Genomic DNA, 20,253 nt, shown 5'->3' with positions numbered 1-20,253 from the left:
AGCACTTACGGAAAACTTTCCAAGCAAAATAACACCTTCGTTAATTTTTGCCTCAACTTCACCTAGTACTATTTCTAAATTATGTGGCTTCTTCCTGCGCACGGATAGCATCACCCTGCGCGTATTTTCCTGTTGCATCCAGTTGCAACGTTGCAACTGAAGGCTTGTGGTGTCCCGTGTGGCCGCAGCAGCGGGTGCAGACACCGTGTGGGGAGCCCTGCTCCTATTTCCATGCAGATGTCCTTGTTGCTAATAATGATTTCAAAACGGGAGCAGCAATCTAGCCCCCGAGGAGTGCCACGGCTCGCCGTTTGGGATGAATTTCAGGCGGCCTATAAAGCCTGCCCCCGAGAGCGCCGCGCTCCGGGGAGCCGCAGCCGCCGCGCAGCCCACCCGGCTCCGCAGTGCGAGCGATCGCGGGGGCCGGGCGGCGCAGCGTTCCCCGGGCCCTGCCGGGGAGCCGAGGCCGGGAAAGGCTGCGGGCGGAGCCTCCAGCCAGAGAGCGGAGAGCCCGCGGGCCCGCCGCGTCGCCGCCGCCGCTCGGTGTGTGCCCGCGGCCGGGCGGGCTCGGGCGCGGGGCGGCGCGGGCGGCGGCGCTGTGCATGCCGGGCGCGGGGCGGCGCGGGCAGGAAGCGCTCGGTCCCGGCCGTGCCGAGCCTAGCCCGTGTGCAGCCGGCGGCGGGGGCGGGCACTGCCGCGCCGGTGCCGCTGGGGCACGGCGAAGTGCCGCGGCGGAGGCAGCGGCGGGATGGGGTTGGCTTCCTGAAGCGGCGCGGGGGGGGGGAGGGCGGGAGGGGGCTGGTTTTGCATTTCGGTCCCTCTCCGCCCCCCTCCTGCCCTTCTCTCCCAAGTTCGCCGCTCTGCCGCGGCCCCTCCGGAGCGGCTGGCTGCGGGCGGCCCCTGCCCCGCTCCCGGCTCTGCCTGCGGCGGGGCGGGCGGGGACAGCGGGGAGCCGAGGTAACGCGGGGAGCGGCCCGCCGCCCCCGAGGAGGCTCCGCTCCGGCGAGCGGCGGGGGGAGGCGGCTGGCACAGGCGCCGGGTTCCGCCGCCCGCCCCCCGGCACCGCCGCCGTCTGCCCAGCGCTGGCAGCCCCGGGAGATGGTGACACATGAAGCGTGCGGGAAGGACCATGGTTGAGAGGACCAGCAAGTTCTTGCTGATCGTAGCCGTCTCGGTGTGCTTCATGCTTATCCTGTACCAGTACGTGGGGCCGGGGCTGAGCCTGGGTTCCCCCAGCGGGCGCTCCTACTCGGAGGAGCTGGACCTCTTCCCCACGCCGGACCCGCACTACGTGAAGAAGTACTACTTCCCCGTGCGGGAGCTGGAGCGGGAGCTCGCCTTCGACATGAAGGGCGAGGACGTGATCGTCTTCCTGCACATCCAGAAGACCGGCGGCACCACCTTCGGCCGCCACCTGGTGCAAAACGTGCGGCTGGAGGTGCCCTGCGACTGCCGGCCCGGGCAGAAGAAGTGCACCTGCTACCGTCCCAACCGCCGGGAGACCTGGCTCTTCTCCCGCTTCTCCACGGGCTGGAGCTGCGGGCTGCACGCCGACTGGACCGAGCTCACCAACTGCGTGCCCGGAGTGCTGGACCGCCGGGAGAGCGCCGCCGCCGCCAAGACGCCCAGGTACCGGCCCGCTGCCCCGCGCACCCTCCGCCGCTCCGCCGAGCCCCTGCGCTGTTGAACCCTCCTCCCTGTGTGTTCCGGCGCGCTGCTAACGTGCTGTGCCCCAGCCTGCCCCGAACCTTTCCTCAGCCGGTTCACCTGTCCTCCCCTCCCGCCCTCCAGGCTGTGCCCTGCACCTTCCCTCTGCATTCCCGGGCAAACGCGCTGCTCTTTCCCTCCCGCGTACCTGGTACGCTGCACACTCAGCGCGTGGTCTTCTGCTCTAGCAGCCTCTCTGAACCCCTTACCAAGCCTGTGTGTTTGTGCCACTTACTCACTTTCCTAAACGTTTCGTCTGTATATGTCAGACCTCACTTGCTGCCTTTTATTACCGGTTGCACCATACTCTAGTCTCAAACTTGCCCGCGTAATCAGCTTTGCCCTAACCTGTGCACCCCTTTTCCTCCACCTGAAACTGTTCTCCAGAGCAGCTGAGGAGAGGCACACCAGCCCTCATGCGTACCCCCTTGTTTTACCCCCGTAGTCTGCCTGATAGTTTCTTGCACATTGCAGAGAACATCCCTCAAACACTCTTCCATATGTTCCTTTCTGTTTATCTTGGTGGGAGACCCGAGGGGAAATCTTTTGGGGAAAGGAGCCACCTTGTACATGTTCCTTGTGTCTCCCGCATCTGTGCACCAGGAGAGAGGGAGAGCCATCCTAAAGCACCCTCAGTGCATCCCTGTTGAACATCCAGTGTATTTCTGCCCTCTTACCCCATTGTTTCTATACCTCGGTCCCTTTATAAATGATAAGCTTCAGAGCAATTTTCTGTTTGAAGTACTCTGGTAAAGACAGTGGCTTATATTCAGATCTTCAAAGATTACGTTCTTTTAGCTCAAGATATGTTTGTGTCTTTCATTTCAGGAGACAGGGTTTTTTTTAATTAATCACAAATTTTTAACACCATGCACACCTTCCTTGACATATCACTGTTTTTATTGCAACACTTTCTAATCTGTTTGCCGTGAAGTTAGGTTCTTAACAGTGTCCAAGATCTGCTAACATTCGCCTATGGCATATGCTTTATTTATATGCATATTGTTAATACCATATATAATCTCTGTAGTGAAAAGCAGCCTTTAAGAAAGTGTGTTTTAGCATCATAACTGTTTTTTTCTCTGCGTTTTTAAATCATTTTTCTTTCACTGGAGCTTTTTGTGATTGCCAGGGTTCTTTATTGTCTCTGACACGATTGCTGCTGTTTTCAGCCCGTTTCAGCGTTAGTCATCCAAGTACTATGCTCAGATTGCTGTCATGCTGCCTGACCCAGGAGCAGCAACCTGAAGTATCTATCTGATAGAGTACTCAGGCTTTTCTGGGGTCTCTTATTTTATTAGTAAGGTGCTTGAAAACACCTGTAAGTAAAATATCCTCAGCCCATCTGATTGCTGTTGAGATTTTAGTGAAGTGTTGTAAAGATAAATGCACAAAAGTTCAAATCTGATTTCAAAACCAAACAAAAAATTACCCGTTTTGTGAACCTTGGTACTTGGCTAGCAAACCATTGACCTTATATAAAGACCTGGCTAGTTTTATGAATTGTCTCAGAGCCTTGTGTGCTTCTGTTGGCAATTTTGTACTAAAATCTGCTGTGTGTTCAGTATTTAACTGTCTCGTACGACTTAGCGGGTTTTGTGGGGTTTTTGTGTGGCTACCTGAGAGCAGGGCACTTAAGGTTGTGAAGTAGCAATTAAATTCCTTACCTCAGCTCATAGGAAATTGAGAACCAGAACCTATTGCCTCATCTCAAATGCTTGTAAATAAGACTTTCTTTGCTATTTGTTTTGGAACATCAGGAACTATGTGCTGCTTAACTGTCTCGATTTTTGGATGTGCAGAAAAAATAATTAATCCTGCATATCCAGAAATAGTTCTGCTTAATGTGATCTCTTCCCTTAAATCTAAATTAGAACTTTGTTTGCAGTGGTGTAAGAACTATGATGTGGAAGTTTTAGATTATCTAAGGTTTATTGCCTTGTTCTGTTAAATGAAACCCAGAATTTACTGATCGTTGCATCCTGGGGATGGTTTTGGTGCAATGAACAGTTGCTGGTTATTTTCATAATACTGTCCTAGGATGCTGCTCTGTTGTACTGCAGTCCAGTTTAGTAGGAGCCCTCTCCAAACTATTATGTATTTCATGTCTAAGAAAATTGGGAATAAGAGACAATGCTTGTTTAAAATCAAAATTTGATGGATTTTCTTTGTTAAAAAAAGGATAATTTTGTGTTATATCCGTTACACTAAGAGCAATATAACTTTATTTCTCCATTGTGGACATCGGATCTCTTACATCGGAACAGGACATGTTTTTACATAAAGCATATGCTGGAGAGCCTACTGTTTTGTAATGGAACTATGAAAATATATCTCTCTTTCAAAAGAAAAAAAAAAAAAAAAAGGAGCAGCAAACAACCATTGCAGCAGGATTCACTCAGATTCTAATATTATCCACTCTGGATTTTGGAGTTCAGTCTTCAGATTCAGCTTTTAAAGCTAATGTACTGGCCTCTGCGTTTACTACTTAATGCGAAGTTTAAACCTTTGTTCTTCCGACTATATGTTTATCCCCCAAACCAAAACAGCTGACTTGTGATTACAAATAAATCTGCCTTCTAGTGAGTGTTGGAAAGCATGAAGGTCATTCAGTATTGCCCACATGTACAAATCATGAGCTTAAAGCTGTTAACTTTGTAAGGAATGCAGTTTTATCACTGTACAGTGCCCTATTGCACTACATTCCATAACCCGTGCATGGTACATAAATTTACAATGCAATTGCTCTTTTTATTGTTCTGCTGTTCTGTGTTAGACTTAATGATTAGGAGCCCCAGATTGCCAAAGACTGTGATTTTTACTTTTCTTCTTTCTTTCTTTTTTCTGCATTGATACAGTAAGCAGTTAGAGATGGGTGTGTTAGCTCTAACCGGTCAGCACTCTGAAAAAAAAACCAACAAACAACAGACTTGGTTCTCATCCCCATCTTCCCTATCTCCACTAAGACTTCCCCTGGTTTGTATTCAGAAGACTTCTGGACAAGCACTTCTTGAAGCAAATGTTATGTTTTATATACAGCCAGTAAAAGAGAGAGATTGATTTGTTTTGGGGGCTGTAAAACTTGGGACTCCAAGGAATTCTGAGGCTGGCTGTGTTTATCAGTTAAGTCACTTAACTGCAGTTCTCTTCATGGCTCTAGTAGAGGGCAAATTCCAAGATTTTGGGGATGGAGGCCTATTCGTTCCTTGTACTGTTAGGCATAAATAACTGCTGGAAAAGACTTTTTGTTGAAAAAACAGATAAGACTAGGATGTGTGCTTTGAGTCATCATGATGATATTTCAGAAAGCAGCGGCTAAGCAGTTTCTGTGAACTGCCCTCTTAAATTTGTCTCGCCTAAAACTTGAAGAGATCTAATCTCTTCGGTTGATTCTGAAAAAAACCCCAGATTTTTCTGTCAACTCGGTTCTTTAATTTGACTTCCAGAATTAGAAAAATCTATGAAGCGACCCGCTAGTAACTTGTCCGTCTCCTCCATTAACGGACTGAATGAAAGCTCTTAGAGGTGTTGGAAAGGTTCCCTTGTTAGCCCCTGGAGGAAATGTGATTCAGTGTCCTTCTGACTGCATCCTTTTGCCGTGCTCCCAACACAGGAGCAGAACTAGGTGTTCTGAAGTTGTCCTTGCAGGACACCTCATGTGTGAGCTTGACTCTAACATAATGTGCTGCAGGAACACTAAAACAAATAGATTACGCTGAAGGAATTCTACATGCTTCCTCTCCCACCTCTTCTCAAAAAAAGAAAAATCCCAAACAACCTAGACTTTGTTGCTGTCCTGCTGGTTTCTTCTGTCTCATGAAAACAAGAGCATCTAAGCTGGTGTTTTCCTAAAGGCACATGATTCGTGTGGAGAGGACTTTAAGGGGCATGTAGCTCCTTTAAACATAGTTTTGTGCCAGGTGCCTGTTGCTGTGGAGAACCCATGTACTTGGTAGAGTGTTAGAAGGACATTGCTGGCTCCGTGCTCTCCCCACTCACATGCGTGCTCTGTCTTCTGCTATTCTCTTTCAAGCACCAGGTAGATTTTATTTTTTGTTTGTTTGTTTTAATGAACTACCTCAAGGCACTAGCTTAATCTTGGATTTGGGTATGTGTTTCTGCGCTACTTCGTCATAGAAGCTGGTTTCTGAGTTCATCTATGGACAAAAAAAAAGACAAAAGTATTTCTTTGTGATTTTTAAAAGCATGTGCACGCTTCCAATTTCAATATTCTTTCTCAAGATTTCATATGCTTTAGAAATAAAAAAAATGTAATCTATATACTTTTATGTAACAAATCTGTGGCAGGTTAGTAAAACCTGCGGTTAAACAGATCAGTCCAAGTTTTAGAATCTCCCTGATAAGCTATTTAGAGCTTATGTTTTGGGTTGGGTTGGTTTGGTTCTTTTTTAAAGAAACAATTAACAGGGCTCAGCAGTTTGTTAGTTTGATTTTTCTGAAGTGTGAACTTTCACAGCTCCCAACCACATATCTGTCCCTTTCCAGGGATCTGTTCCTGATAGGTTTTTATTATATGTGTGCTTAGGAGCTGCAGAGACGCGTTGTCAAGAGACCAAATGTTTGAGAATGAAAGGCTTTACCATATCACTTTTATAACATTAGCACTTTTTAAAAGCTTAGCCTTGCCATTCTTTATGGATCTGTGTACACTGGGGGTTGTGAAATATCTGTCTGCAGGGTGCAAGGGGCGTTTTTCCCACCCAGCAGTTCAACTCAAGACTAGTTTCTCTTAAGGACTGGTGGCGGAGTATCAGTATAAACTTGTTTTCAGTATTCCGATTCTTCTCTCAAATCCTTAGTGTGTGGATATTTTAAAGCCTGCTAGTGTGATGTGAACCCTTTTGCACCCAGTTGTGCTCACCCATAAAGCCAGGTTGGTCTTTCAGAGCCAAACAATTTTGAAGGGCTGGATAGTTTTGTCCTGAAGATCTTTAAATTTGACATAGTAACTAAAAGTAGCTGAAAGTTGGGACTCTTCAAATAGCTGCCTTAAGTTTGAGGTACTATATTTATCTGAGCTTAAGACTTTTGGCTAATACATCAGGTTTAATTACTCTTACTATTTTTTTCTTTTCTTGGCAAAGCAAAAGGATGTGTCCTTAAATATGTCCTTGCTTGAGTGTATGCATTTACTAACCTGATTTTGCAAAACTATGCATTTGGCTGGCTTTCATTAATCTTTAAACAAAAGTTGCATCATAACTTCATGTTAATTTTGTTTTTCTTCTTAGAAGTTTGCAAACACTCTTTACCCAGACCTCAGATTTTGCCTTTTTGCCCTTATCCTTTCCCACTCCACAAATAAAAATGTGAACTATTATGAGTAAACTCTTTCGTAATCGCCTTTTTTATCCTCTCTTCTTTTTTTTTTTAACCAATAATTCAGAAACGATTCCTTTAAAAGAGCTGGCTTGAATTTATTAATGACAGAACTAGATGCTTTGATATATACTCCCAGTGTAAGGACGGTCTTTAAGGAATGATCCACTGTAAATGCACAGCTGACGTATTCCACTGTACCAGTGCATGTGAATTTTTTGAGATTAGTTACTCAGTGATTACAGTTTTAACATTTTGTGTGAAACATCTTGGCCAAAACCATGCCATGCCTCGTTTTCAAGGCTCTGCTGAACGGTCCTGTTTTGTCAGTTGAAAACGCCAAACAGAGGGCCTGTTCTCTAGCACTTATGGAGCAGTTTTAGTGGCGTGTATCTCTTCCAAATTAACGTGATGTTGAGCAGTGCCACTTTGTGAACTTTATGTTGCATCTTGAAAGAAATCTGTGATTTAAGAAAATTGTGTGATTTAAGAAAGCTGGAGTTCATTAGTGTTGTAGGTGAAAAATAACACGTGATCAGCAAGTGTGTGAATTTGGTGTTGCCTGCTAGAACAGCTGCAGGTTTACCTGGTGTGACCGTGTGGGGCATGCCTGGGTACATGTGGTGAGGCCTCTTCCCTGCAGGAGACCGGGGAAGGTCTTTAGTTGGATATTAGGATGTGAACTGGAAGAGGTCATATTACCTTTTAAGAAACCACTGCTAAGGGAGATTATGTTAGAACTTGGAGATTATTACAATACTGCCCTCTCCCTGGACCATCTGTTTCTCCTAGGAAGGAGGAGGAGATTAGTCTCCTCTTGTGGTCCCTTCCTGCATTGATTCACAGGGTTAGACTTCATGGGCTTGTTCAGCAGTCAGCAGAAGCTTTTGGCTGCCTGTTGTAGAAGTTGGAGGAGTGTAACGTGGGACCTGTTTTCTAGAATCATAGAATGGTTAGGGCTGGAAGGGACCTTCAAAGGTCATCTAGTCCAACCCCCCTGCAACAAACAGGGATATCTCCAACTAGATCAGGTTGCTCAGGGCCTCGTCCAACCTGGCCTTGAATGTCTCCAGGGATGGAGCATCCACCACCTCTCTGGGCAACCTGTTCCAGTGTTCTACAACTCTCATGGTAAAAAATTTTTTCCTAATATCCAACCTGAATCTACCTCCCTCTATTTTAAAACCATTACCCCTTGTCCTATCACAACAGGCCCTCCTGAACAGCCTCTCCCCATCTTTCTTGTAGGCCCCCTTGAGGTACTAGAAGACCGCTATCAGGTCACCCCGGAGCTGATTCAGAATCACTAGAAAGTGATTCAGGATGTGCAGGCTCGGAGTTACTTGAGAAAACTTCCGTGTGAGTTTGTTTCATAGGTGAGATCGATGTGCCTTGTCTGAGTCATATTTGTACACAATGCCCACGCTTCCAGCTCTGAGCAGAGTCCCGGATGACTCCTTGCCAATGTGTTCCTAACCCAGATATTAGTCACAACAGCGACAAGCAGAGCCACAGAAGCAGCATTGATAGAGATTAGTCAAAGGGGTTGTGGTTGTGACTGTGGTGTGCTAGTTACTTTGACCTGGAAGCCGAGAGTGACTGTACGGATAGAACGCATCTGATTTTACATTCCGTGAGGAGTACTGAGCGTAGCGATTGCATCGCACGCATTCTGAGCCTCCCTGCTGGGCATCCTGCTGCCTCTTACAGGTTACGGCTTTTCCACATCTCAAAGTGGGAAAGCAGCATGGACAGTCAGTCATAGAGCCGAAGTCACTGTTTCATGTCTCTTCATTTTAAACTTCCAGTTATTTGGCAGCAACTTTACCAAATTTGTGGTAGTAATGCTTTAAAGAGCATTACTGTTTTGTCAGTGAACGCTTGGACTTGTGCTTGCTTTAGAAAGCCAAAGTGGCACAGTCTAACTCCACAAAGCTTATCTTTGTTTTTGCTTGTATTTCCAGAAAGTAGTAAAGCAGAGAGAAGTTTTCCGTTATTGGATGAAATTGTGCTTTGTCAAGCAAAGATGAAGCATGGTCTTTAATTCTAATAATGCCAATTGTGATAGCTGCTGAGTCAAGATGTTTTGATGGTTGTCTGACTTGATGTGGATGGAAGGGAATGACACTTAAACATCAGAAGCAAACGTCTTCCTAAACAAAGATGTTAGTGATTGTGTGTTTAAAGAGTATATGAAGCACAGGAGGAGCACAGAGCTGAAGTAGTCCATTACAAATTTTCTTGCTTCTGAAATGGTAGTTGACCTTAAAAACAAATCTCTACTTTTTCTGAAGGAATTAAAGTAGAATTGATGAGGAAAAAATAACCACTAGTGTAGATTCAAGGCGACACAGTTTCTGTAATCGCTGTTTGAGGTATTTTTGTTCACCCTTCTATTTCCGTAGTGGAATACTCTGCTGAAAATCTAGTCTGAGAATCCCTCTGAAGAGTCCTTTGGAGATTATTGCCGCAAAGATACAAAGAGCCTTAAACACCTCTGTACGGTAGCGTGTCAAGTTTCAGGTCTGAAGAGGATGCTTCAGATGGTCTGTGTGTCTCTGCCGAAGGAGGAGCTATTTACCAATGCATGGCTATTGGAGCCTGAGATACCTCATGACTGGAAAAAGCGATTTCAGGAAAGGTCCGTGCAGAGAGAGGTTGTCAAACAAAAAGCACATCATATGCTTGATAGGGTTTGGTTTTTTCCACTTGTATTAAATAGCACACATGCGTCTCATTCCTGTGCTTTCCTCACAAGTATGATGTACTTATACCAAACGCTGCTTCATCCCTGCAAACTGCTGGGCAGAGCTAAGGATGTGAAGGATTCTGGGGCACCTCCGTTCCGTCATAACTGTAATTTGAACTTCTTAGCAGTGCTAATGATACAGCTCTTTCACCTGTATATCTCAAAGCCTCTTACAAAGTATGTAGTAAATAGCACCTGGTGTTACGTTCATTCTCAACCTAAAACAACTCTGAAGTGGTCCGTCTTTAAGCTGGCTCTGACCGTAAATCTCAGACTTGCATGTTAATGGATGGACCTTTCCTGCTGAGTGACTGTCTCGTTCAGAAGCAACTGGTTTCTTAGCGTGTTATTACTGCTTTGCTCTGTATTTCCCTTCCTTCCACCCTGCTAATGGTACATTCGACATAATAGCTCACCTATGTTTTTATAGAGGAAATATTTCACAATTTCCTGCCAATTTAAACAAGAAAACAGTGATTTGCAATTAACTTTTTATGGTCTGACTCTGTGTTTTGCTTCATAACTAATCTCCAGCCTATTAAGCAGAGATTCTTTGATTGCACCTCGCTGCAGACTGAAATATCATCATTCCTTTTATGGAGCTCTTCTGTGCGAGGGGAGAGACCTCTGAGCTTCCTGAGCCACCTTTGCATTTTTGTTTTTAAAATATACCACATTTCCTTTTTGCTTAATGTTAATCTTGAGGTACTGACAAGGCGATTTAAGGTTTTCTGGCCAAATAGCATTGCTTTGAGTTTCAGCGTGCCCGGTGACTTTTCATTGTCTAATTTCAGATAGGTTGAAAGGGGCCTAGTTTCTGGACAAGTATTAAAGAAGTAAAAGTGCTGCATTCTAAAAGCACCTTCCACGCATTGGGGTTAGTCTGCATTTTAGCCTTAGTTCTTGTGTTAATTAGACATATGCATGTATAAGATACTTGATTACAGGGAAATATTTAGTGACTTATGAAAAAAGGTTTTGTGAAGAGCATGTATTTTTCTTTCCTTTATCTTAAACAGCTTAAAGAAAAAAGTCTTTTTTGTATTTATTCAACACAGGTTTATCAGAAAATTTAATGTACAAATACTGTAAAATAGAATTGACTTTTTTTGTTTAAACTAACAGCTCTTGCTGCCGTGACCCCCTTGCTCTCAGTAAAGATTTTAGTTAGGACACCTGTGACCCTATATCAAAGCGTTGGGAACAAAAATCAATGCCTCATAGCTAAGACAAATAGCGGCAACATGCTGACTCACCAGTTTCCTGGCAGGTTTTGCTTTCCTAGTGGAGATGGGGAAAGAACAAGGAGCACGAGAATCGCAGAGTATAATCATAATCAGTCAACCATCCCTTCCCTTAACATGCCTTAAATCATAGAAGACAGCATTACCTTCTCCTGTTCTTTGCCTCTTTATTTTTTCTTTCTTGCCACCTGTACCTTTTTTAGGTCTTTGAAAGAGAAAAGACAGATGTGACTTGGGTAGTTCTGCAAGGAGGAAGATTGAAAAGATTTATCCTGGCTACAGAAGCAAGTACAGTAGGTGTCATTTAGATGAAAACCCCCATGAAGGGAAATGCTTCATCCATTGTGTACTGTACAGGAAAGCCGGTTTGTATGCATAGGAGCCCTTTCCGATAAGGAAATACATTAGCATCTTTTCTAGGGGGACAAAACTGGAATTTCTTGTTCCAGGCGTCTGAGTGGAGTTTCCATCATTGATTGTACTGTTGTGGTTGGTGTTGTTACTTGCAACACATCGAAAATAAATCATCCTGAGCCTTTTTTTTTCCCTGAAGTTTTCCTTTGATTTACTTGATCAGATTTCCATGTATGTTTAAAAATGAGAGCATCTTCCTAGCGTGTCCATAGCTTGACTCCAATAGAGCCTTAGACCTGGCCAAAGACTTTACCATTAATTTCACCATTGTTGCAGTGAGGTCCTGTATTTTTGACAACCATATTGTGTTACCTGTATCGGGATTCCTACTGTTGCTGCCAGTAGCTTTGCTTTTGAAATGTAATATTACACTAAAGACTAATGACTCAATGTTGCCCTTCTTTATTCAAGCCGTTATTTGGGCACAGCGTTTAATCCTGCTCTTTCTTGTACCTTGCGAACAGGCTTTGTCATGCTTTGGCTTGAGCTCTGAAGCAATCGGTAGTCTTCGCTTCCATCACATCTTGAATTTGCAGGCAAATTCAGTCACACTTTCTAATATGCCCAGTCTGCTTATCAAGGGAGAAGAAACTCAAAGTTCTTTGGTTGCTCATGAGTGAGAGCTCACAGACCTGCGCTGTTACACACATGACGAATGCTGTCTGTTATCAACAGAAAAGGTTAGCATTGGTATTTTCATCAGGCATCCTCAGAAATGTTTGGTGCTGAAGCAGGAGTTGGAGTGCTGAGGTCCTTTTCTGTCATTTGCTGTTTACTTGAAGGCTGTGTCATCTTTGCTTACATGCCCATGACTTGACTCTTCATCCCGTGTGGTGTGCAAGCCATGGTCAACGTAGTCCCCTGTGCTCAGACAGACCTACAATGTGCTCCGAACTATCCAAGCGCTTTTTGGGCGCTTCCAAAGTAATCACTTAGTAAAGAAGTGAAATCAGCTGTAATTTCTTTGAAACAGAAGATGTGTTTAATAGGGTGTATTACTCTTTGCATGCGTTACACTCTTGCAAGACATCACGTGCTTTGTTGAGTTAGGTTAAGTAAGAAGAGAAGGAAATCATTTATATAAATCTGTTCTTGGGGTTCGGCTCTTTTTTTTTTTAAACCAAGATTTCTCCCTATAGCTCTGTACGATCGTCTTCCTTCACCTTTCTTTGTCATTATGTGAATATAGTTCATTTCCCATTGGCATGCATTTAAAGTTTCTGAAGCTGAGTAGACTAGCAGCTTGAGGCCTAACACAGCAGCAAGGAGCTACAAAAATGTCCCATGTTTTCTATAATCAATGCACGGATTTCTTACGATGGAGAGGATGGTTGTACTCTGGCACTATGACCCCATGTGTTCTTGAGATTTTTATTTGGAGCGATTCTTGAAGACCCTCTTTTTCAACAGGTCAGAAAGTTTTAGGATTCCAAAACGTAACTCTGCCAGCATCAGAAACAGCCGTTTGTCTCAATAGTCAAGTTGAATACAGTCAATACGCTTAAATCTTTTGAGTGAGGTATTACCGTCTTAGGATGAGCCTCTTAACACTACTCAGAAAGGGTTGTTTTCATGACTTTTACTAAATTGGATGAAGCTGACACCTGGTTATGCAGCCAGTCATACATAGCAAACACATGTATTGCAGAAACTCAAAATTAGCCCGTTAGTATTTTCAGCAGTTACACTTTAATAGCCCGTTGCCAGTTTCCAAGCCCGAGTCTGCAGAAGTCAGACTCCAAGCAGACAAGTGCACTGGCAGTTTACATGAGAGTGTCATTTTCTTTTTTTAAGAAAATACCAGCTCCAAATATTGAAACAATAAAACAAAAATCACTGAATGATACCTGAGTTTTGATTTTTAAAAAATAACCCTGTTGTCAACTGTTTCTAATAAGAGGGGGCTAGCTGTAGGTGATCTCTTGCTTGTGACCTGGCTATGTCAAGAAGGGCCTGAAAAACAGCTGCCACAGTTTTATCAGTATGAACTTGGGTTTGGTCACCTGAGCATTGATGTGACTCCCACTAAAAGTGAGTATCTGAAAGTTGTTCAGTGGCAGGAGGAGCTGTACTTAACTTTTGGTTGTAAAAATTGCATCTGAGGTTGGGGATAGAAGAAAACTGAGATAATCAGTCCATAACTGAGGATGAGAAGGAAAACAAAAAACAAGCACCAAAAGCCAGCATACCTTGTATTAACTAGGATTTTCAGGTATTAGATGATTTGTTAGTTACCAATAAAGCTTTTTATTAAATAACCATAAAGTCTTGGATCTTAGTGAAGATGTAGTTTGAACTTTTTGCATTTCTTTCCACTGAATTTCTTTGCATTGAGAGTTCTGTAGGATTTGATGCCGAAACTGTGTGTAATTGTTTAAAGGAATAATATTGAACTACAATGTGCAAGAAAAATACTTAAAAAGTCTAGTGTGGATAAATACAGTATGTGAGTCAACTAGCTTAGTAAATTTTAAAGGCATTTGTCCCTGTCTTCTAAAACATATTTACATCTTTAACTGGCAACTGCTAGGAATATATTTTTATACTATGATTTAGGCAGCTCCTTGGAAGAATAATTTGGCAAGTTCTGTGTAACTTTTTAACTTTTTCCTCAATGTGTTGCTGCCTTGAGACAGCAAGAAAGGTCATGGATTTGCCTTCAGCTAGTCTGAAGGTTTCCCATGCTGTGACATGCTGCTTATAGCAGCTTCTGTGATGTATCAATACATTAAAGAAGAAAAGTGTCTTTCCCTGAAAACCTAATCAAAGCTCAAGGAAGGCCTGAAAAATCAGGATTAGTGCTTTGAAATGGATTGACTTGCAGTGGCTGCGAAGTAGAAGTTTTAGGGAGTCCATTCGGCTGTCTCAGTTTGGGAAGGAGGTTCCTGTGTGACAAGCTGGCAGCGTGGTACACGAGTGGGTCAGTGTGCCCAGGCATGGTGTTGCGTGGGGGAGAAGAATGACGTACCCGTGCTGCCTGGCCGGGCTGCCTTTGTGCGTCCTCCGTACCCTGCTTGCTCCAGCAGGGGCTGAAGCCGCATCACTGTCATGGGCCTCTCGATCAGGTGCTTATATCTGTCAGGTCCTCCTTGAACTCCCTTTTCTCAGAAACTTTACTGAAGATTCCTCTGAATTATGCGTATGCCAGCAGTTCTTAACGTAGGTGTTAACCTGCCGGTGACTGCGGTTCCTGGGAAGAAATATTCCTGTAGTTGGCTGAAATGTTTCCATGGTGCTTAAAACAGTAGCTGTCAACAGGAGAAATCCACTTGTTCTGTCTGAACCTTCGAAATTGGTTGATGAAAATAGTTTTGTTTACTCTTAATAGGATTTCACCAACTGGAAAGCAGTAGGAAATTGTCCATCCCATTTCCATCCCAGCAAAAGGCCCAGCCAGGGGCGTGGAAGCGTACTACAAAAGCTGGATTGTTGCCTGTATTATTGGGTACTTCAGGGAACCTCGCAGAAACCGTTCTTAACCCGGCTGTCTGTCCCAGCTTGCCCAGGCAAGTCTGTATGTCTGTTTGGCGGTGCTGAGACTGGGTTATGCACACTGTGTGCGCTGCCAGCTTTTACCTTCCCAAACTGTAAGGTGATACATGCGTGTGGGGGGTGCTGGGTTTTGTAACTGTTCAGCACAGGTCTTGTATTCCTCCCAAATAGCTGGGCTCTCACGTGCAGGGGTTGCTGCTCTTGTGACAGTTGGAGGAACCATGCGTTGTTCCCCACCCTCCGTCACCAAAGCTGTTAAGAGAGCTTCTGCTTTGTGACCGGCCCAGGGTAGCAGCGTGTGAAGGAAGCAGCACCAGCAGCAAGCTCTTTTGGTGCACAAAAGGGAAGATTCTGGCTATAACTGGTTGTCAGTTTATATTTGTGAATAGCCCAGGCATCGTCTAAAAGGCAGCAGAGAACTTTGCCTACTTTTCATATCTAGGGAAAGTGCTGCTTGCCACCTGTCCTGAAGTATTTTAACAACAGGGGTTTTTTATTGTATTATCTGTTACCTGTATCACTTTGGAGCTCTTTTGAAAAAGGTTGCCTGCACAAAAATGAATAAATGTTTGTGTCCCATTAGCTTCTCAGTCTTGAAACCATAGGAGACAAAGCTGTTACCTAGCCAAAGTATGTAAGGGCTATTGTCTTGAAGAGCATGTACATGGGATGTTTGTGTGCATACTCTGTTTCTTCAAATTCCTCTACAGTCTAGCTGTTAATCCCTATGCCATGCAGAGCTGGGATATGATGTGTTCTTTTTATAAATGCAGAAACAGAGGCAAAGGTTAAACTGCTTGCCATGGGATACACCAGGACACCAGATCTAGGATTACAAGATGTGCATGTTGAGTGCTCATCCACATGCTTACACTAGTAGGTTATGCCTCACCGCATGGAGGGTTGTGCAGTATGGCCTTTCCTGTCTCAGGATCTGCTGAAGGAGTGAGCTTGGATTGGACTGTGTGACGAGGTAACTGTGAGATTTCCTGTTAATCAGATGCTGTAAGTAAAGATCTTCTAAATCAGTTTTCTAAATATCCTGAAACAAATGCAGAAGTAAATCTTCTGGCAGACTGTCCACAGCATGACTACTTCCATTTGGAAATAACTTCCCCCTGAGGCTTTCTCTCGAAAGGCCTTCTTGATGAGAGTATTTTCTTCCTTGTGCTCTAGCTAGTGTTGGAGGGGGAGGACTTGACACTCGGGGTGTAGTTGGACTGTAATGACGATATAAATCACAATAGGAAGTGTGCAACTGCAATTTATAAAACTTGCTGGATGATCAATAGTTTGTCCTGTATGCTGCATGGATAGCGGTTGGCTGTGATAAAGCACTGGTTGTCAGTGTAACACCCAGCTGGAAATCTTGCCGAAATTGAAGGATGGATTCTCTGAACGTTTTGGAGATGTGGGATGCTCGGGCTGCCAAATACTTCAGGCAGGATGAATCCACCCCTTTCCGAACTAGGATATTTCCTGACTTCTGAAGTTATTTGGGGATTGTCATGAAAAGTCTGTTTTCTGGATTGAAGCCTGGCCAATCCCAAATCTGGAAATAACTGCTCATGAGAACAAAAGGAACAGTTATATTTGTCAACTATACTATTGTGGGTGAGATTTAGAGACTCTTGCCTAGTGCTGAAAGGATGTAAGAACAGCGTTCTCTTATGGAAGTTAGTAGAACTGCTAATATCGAGGAATTTATATGGCTATTTACTCCTTTTCATAGGAATAAGTGTTTGTGTTGTGAAAGTTTAAACCAAATCAAGTTAAAATAGATGCAGTAAACTCAGGCAAGATGCTGTATCTGTATGAACCATGACATCTTGAATTATTCTGAAAATAATTTTGTAATCTGTGCAAAAAAAACCCAAAACAAACCAACTCTAGTATAGGTCAGAAGCAGAGCTAGTGAATTCCAAAGGTGTCAGCTACTAAATTTTTGGATACTTCAGGATTTACTGCATAGTGCATACTGCTGTAATATCCCTGTCTCAAAAAGGAAACTCTTTCATCTAAGTGGTTTCTCTGGGGTCGGTGAGGAGAGAATACGAGGGGGAAGTGACTGGGCGTTAACAACTTCCCACAGGATAAAGCACAAACAGTCCTTCCTTCAAACAAATCCAGTTACTGGGTGTGAGTAGGAACCCTGAATTTTAGTGGATCTCTGCAATTAAAAATACAGGCCTTGTGCTCCAGAAAATAATTAAGCAAGTGTTTATAGTGGTGAGGGAACTCAGGGTAGGAGCTGGTTATACCAATTCATTCCTTCTTCCGCCTTCCTATTTATAGCTAATTTAAACATGACTAACAGCAAAGCTAGAACTACAGTACATGTCACATTATTTATTTTTTTTTTCACCTTGCTTGATGATGCAAATTGAAACAAAGGCCTAGTTGTTTAAGCTCCTTTTAAACTCTATAAAAGTTCACATGCTTCTAAGCCATGCTTTTAAATCACACCTCCAAGCCTGTAAGGGAAAGCTACAGGCAAGTTTTGAGAAAGTCATTCCTCATTCTGTTCAGCACACAGCTGATGGTGTCACAGAAGAGGGAGGAGAAGTACAAACATGAGAACAGAACTTGTAAGTGCTCTACTGGGCTAGAGCTGAAGGTGGGACCATTGCCTTGAGGTCATGTAAAGAGATAGCTGGAGCTTTTTGCCCCCAGGTCACTAGATCAATGCAGAACATGCTTAATGTGCTAAAAGCTTGTATCCATCTGGTTGGTACTTTCAATGTTGCTCTTAGGTGACAGATGTCCTCTCTGCAAATGCAACTATCTATATGGCACTGCATAGAGCCTTGTTTCTTTTGCAGTCTTAGTTGATTATGTAAGATTGAATTAAATGGAGGAACTGAGCTGTGTGAATGGCCAGGTTGTTCATAATGTCATAAGGCTTCCTCTGATGATTTCTGACTTCATCAGCTAGCGTCTCTGTCATGCCAGAGTGCTCTTCTGGGCTTTGTAAATAAAATAGTGATGGTAGAATGAGGTACAGGAACAGAGTACGTCACTGGTGTTGGAGCATTTCTAGAGCAGTGTGAAAACTGCAATCCTGATCCCCATGAATCATCTCACTTTAGTTCTGTGATACAAGGAGTATCCAAACTTGTATCCAAGTGGTCCTTGGACACAAGGACTGAAAATGTTTAACTTCAACTTAGATTAGAAAAGTTGCCTCAAAGGCACACAACATGGGGAGTAGGAGAAACCTGGCCTTCGAAATGAGACCTTTGGGCATAGTCCCAGCAGGAGTCATTTCAGTAGCTTGGACAGGTACTGAGTGCTCTTATTTTTCTTTTCATTTGTAATGGCCCTGTACAGCTCTGAGGAAGTTTCTATGAAGACAGCGAATTGTAAGCTAGCCCAGGAGGCAGGAGCAGCTTTCTGCTATCAGTTGGCAGGAAGACAGAGACACTGCATTAGTACCAGAAACAAACATGAATCTGGGCTTTAAATATGGAGTTCAACTTGTAGGTCTGATTCCTGTATATCTAGAGTTCCCCTTGTGTGGGAGAAGGGAGGTGTCTCTGAAGTATGAGCTGCTGGGGGTACGACTCCGTTAACGAGTTAGTGCATGATGAGGGTGTGGGTTGCTGGCAGGTCATTGCTCTGCTCAGCCTGCCTGGTGCTTACTCTTCTCCCATGGTAAGTTGCAGTGTTTCAACCTCAGAGGAAACCAGTAAGCTGCTTCACGCCTGCTGTGTGACAAAAACATGCCCACGGGTTTCGTGGCATCAGTGGCATGCTATAAATTGACATGATAACATACCTTCAAATATTACGGTGTAAAACCTATTGTGTTTGGATTGAGAGGAGCTATAGTACTACAGCTGGTTGCCTGCCTCAGAGGGGAAGGTTGGTGAACGTCTCTGTCATATTCTTGTGTCAAAAGTATTTGCTGTTTCTTTTGCTTGCTACAGCAGTCTTTACCAGAGGAAGGAACTGTGCCATCACGGTGTCAGAAGGTTGGGTACAAACATTGTACAGAGCCTCCATGCATTAACTCTGTTTCTCACATAGTGGAGCAAACATCCTTTTACAATTATTTTTCTTTTAACCATTTGGTGCCACCTCCTCTTCCCTCTTAATCTCTGTTCCTCTATAGCAGCAAAAAAAAAAGAATCATAAATGCAAGAACTCAGCTAACTCTCAACCTGAGAAGGATAGAATTGGCTTATTTGGCTGGAAGCCACAGAACTAAGTGAACCTGTCATAGGATTCTTAGCCACTTATGAGAAAAGTCTGGGTTTAGTTTCAACAATTTAGTAATGAAATTCAAGCATGGATACCAGTTGTGGTTCACAGTCTCAGGAGAGGTGCACTAAAGGACTTCATTTCCAGCTCTCTTCTCAGAGCTCTTGCGGCAGCGGGAGCGCTCAGGGCTGTGGCTCATCCAGCTGTCAGGGGATCAGGTGTCGCACTGAGAACTGCCGTGGTGTTGGTCTGGAGGGGACAAAAAAGGACTCGCGCCTCTGACAAAAAAAGGGTTGGTCTGTTCATGCAGACTTGTAGGTCAGAGCAGCTGGTTTCACTGGCAACAAGACGGAGGCTCTGGTGCAATTAATCTTTGTCTGTCCCTGTGTGGCAACACTACTTAGGTTTATGTGCTGCATCCGATTGCATCCTGGTAGAAAAGGAAGGCAGGAAGAGGACACTGGGAGGTACCTTAGTTCACTGGCCAAGAATCTCCATTTGCCTTGAGGCTTTTTCTGACTTAATTTTGCATGATGTCAGTGAGATCGCACTGTTCTTCAGTTAATTGGTAGGGTGCAGTCTCAGGCAGGTTGTTTCCTGGGTTTGATTAGTCCACATCCAACTTTCTGCTTCCATGAACAGAAGGATGTGGGAAGTTTAGATTGTGGGAAGCTTTGACAGACACCACGCACATGCAGAAGTTCTGGAAAAGCAGATTTGAAACAACGGCTTTGAGGAAAAACCTCCATGTCGCTGGTTGATCTTCTTTATGAGAATTGCTGTACGTGACCACTCCCCAGTTTCTAAGCTTTTTAGCCCTGTCATTTTATGGTATATAGGCGTAAAGTTTAGCATGGTCAGGTTCGGCAGCTCTGATACCTCTTTACCTGTGCAGTCAATTCTCAGCAGGAAACAACAAAGGTGTCCTTCAGGCTTTAGGAGTTAAGTTTTCTGTTCATTGGGGGTTTTTTTTGAGTAAAGGAAGAGATAGTGCTGCTCTTAGTAGCAAGAAAGATTCCTGCTTTTTTTTATTTAATTGAGGAATTTGAAGGGGTGGAGTAAAAGACTGTGGCTTATTCTTTTGTTTCATTTTTCTTCCCTTCA

The 20,253-nt window shown here is 44.0% G+C and overlaps 1 protein-coding gene across 2 annotated transcripts in view; it reads left to right on the top strand.

Annotated features, from left to right (window-relative positions):
• Nucleotides 1–1,108: 1,108 nt before the first annotated feature.
• The window catches only part of HS6ST1 (heparan sulfate 6-O-sulfotransferase 1), a 188,304-nt gene continuing 169,159 nt past the window's right edge, over nucleotides 1,109–20,253 (top strand). Inside the window, exons 1-3 of one of the 2 annotated variants that reach the window (XM_086618445.1) lie at nucleotides 1,109–1,629; nucleotides 3,787–3,804; nucleotides 6,136–6,148. In XM_086618445.1, the coding sequence (XP_086474571.1) occupies nucleotides 1,109–1,629; nucleotides 3,787–3,804; nucleotides 6,136–6,148 (552 nt within the window). The remainder of the gene's footprint in view (nucleotides 1,630–3,786; nucleotides 3,805–6,135; nucleotides 6,149–20,253) is intronic. The other variant, XM_009989019.2, reaches the window with a different exon arrangement.

The sequence above is a fragment of the Tauraco erythrolophus genome, chromosome 11 (genome assembly GCF_009769465.1).
Source record: "Tauraco erythrolophus isolate bTauEry1 chromosome 11, bTauEry1.pri, whole genome shotgun sequence".
Lineage (NCBI taxonomy): Eukaryota > Metazoa > Chordata > Aves > Musophagiformes > Musophagidae > Tauraco > Tauraco erythrolophus.
Note: the sequence above shows the minus strand (reverse complement) of the source record. Positions and strands in the feature narration are given on the sequence as shown.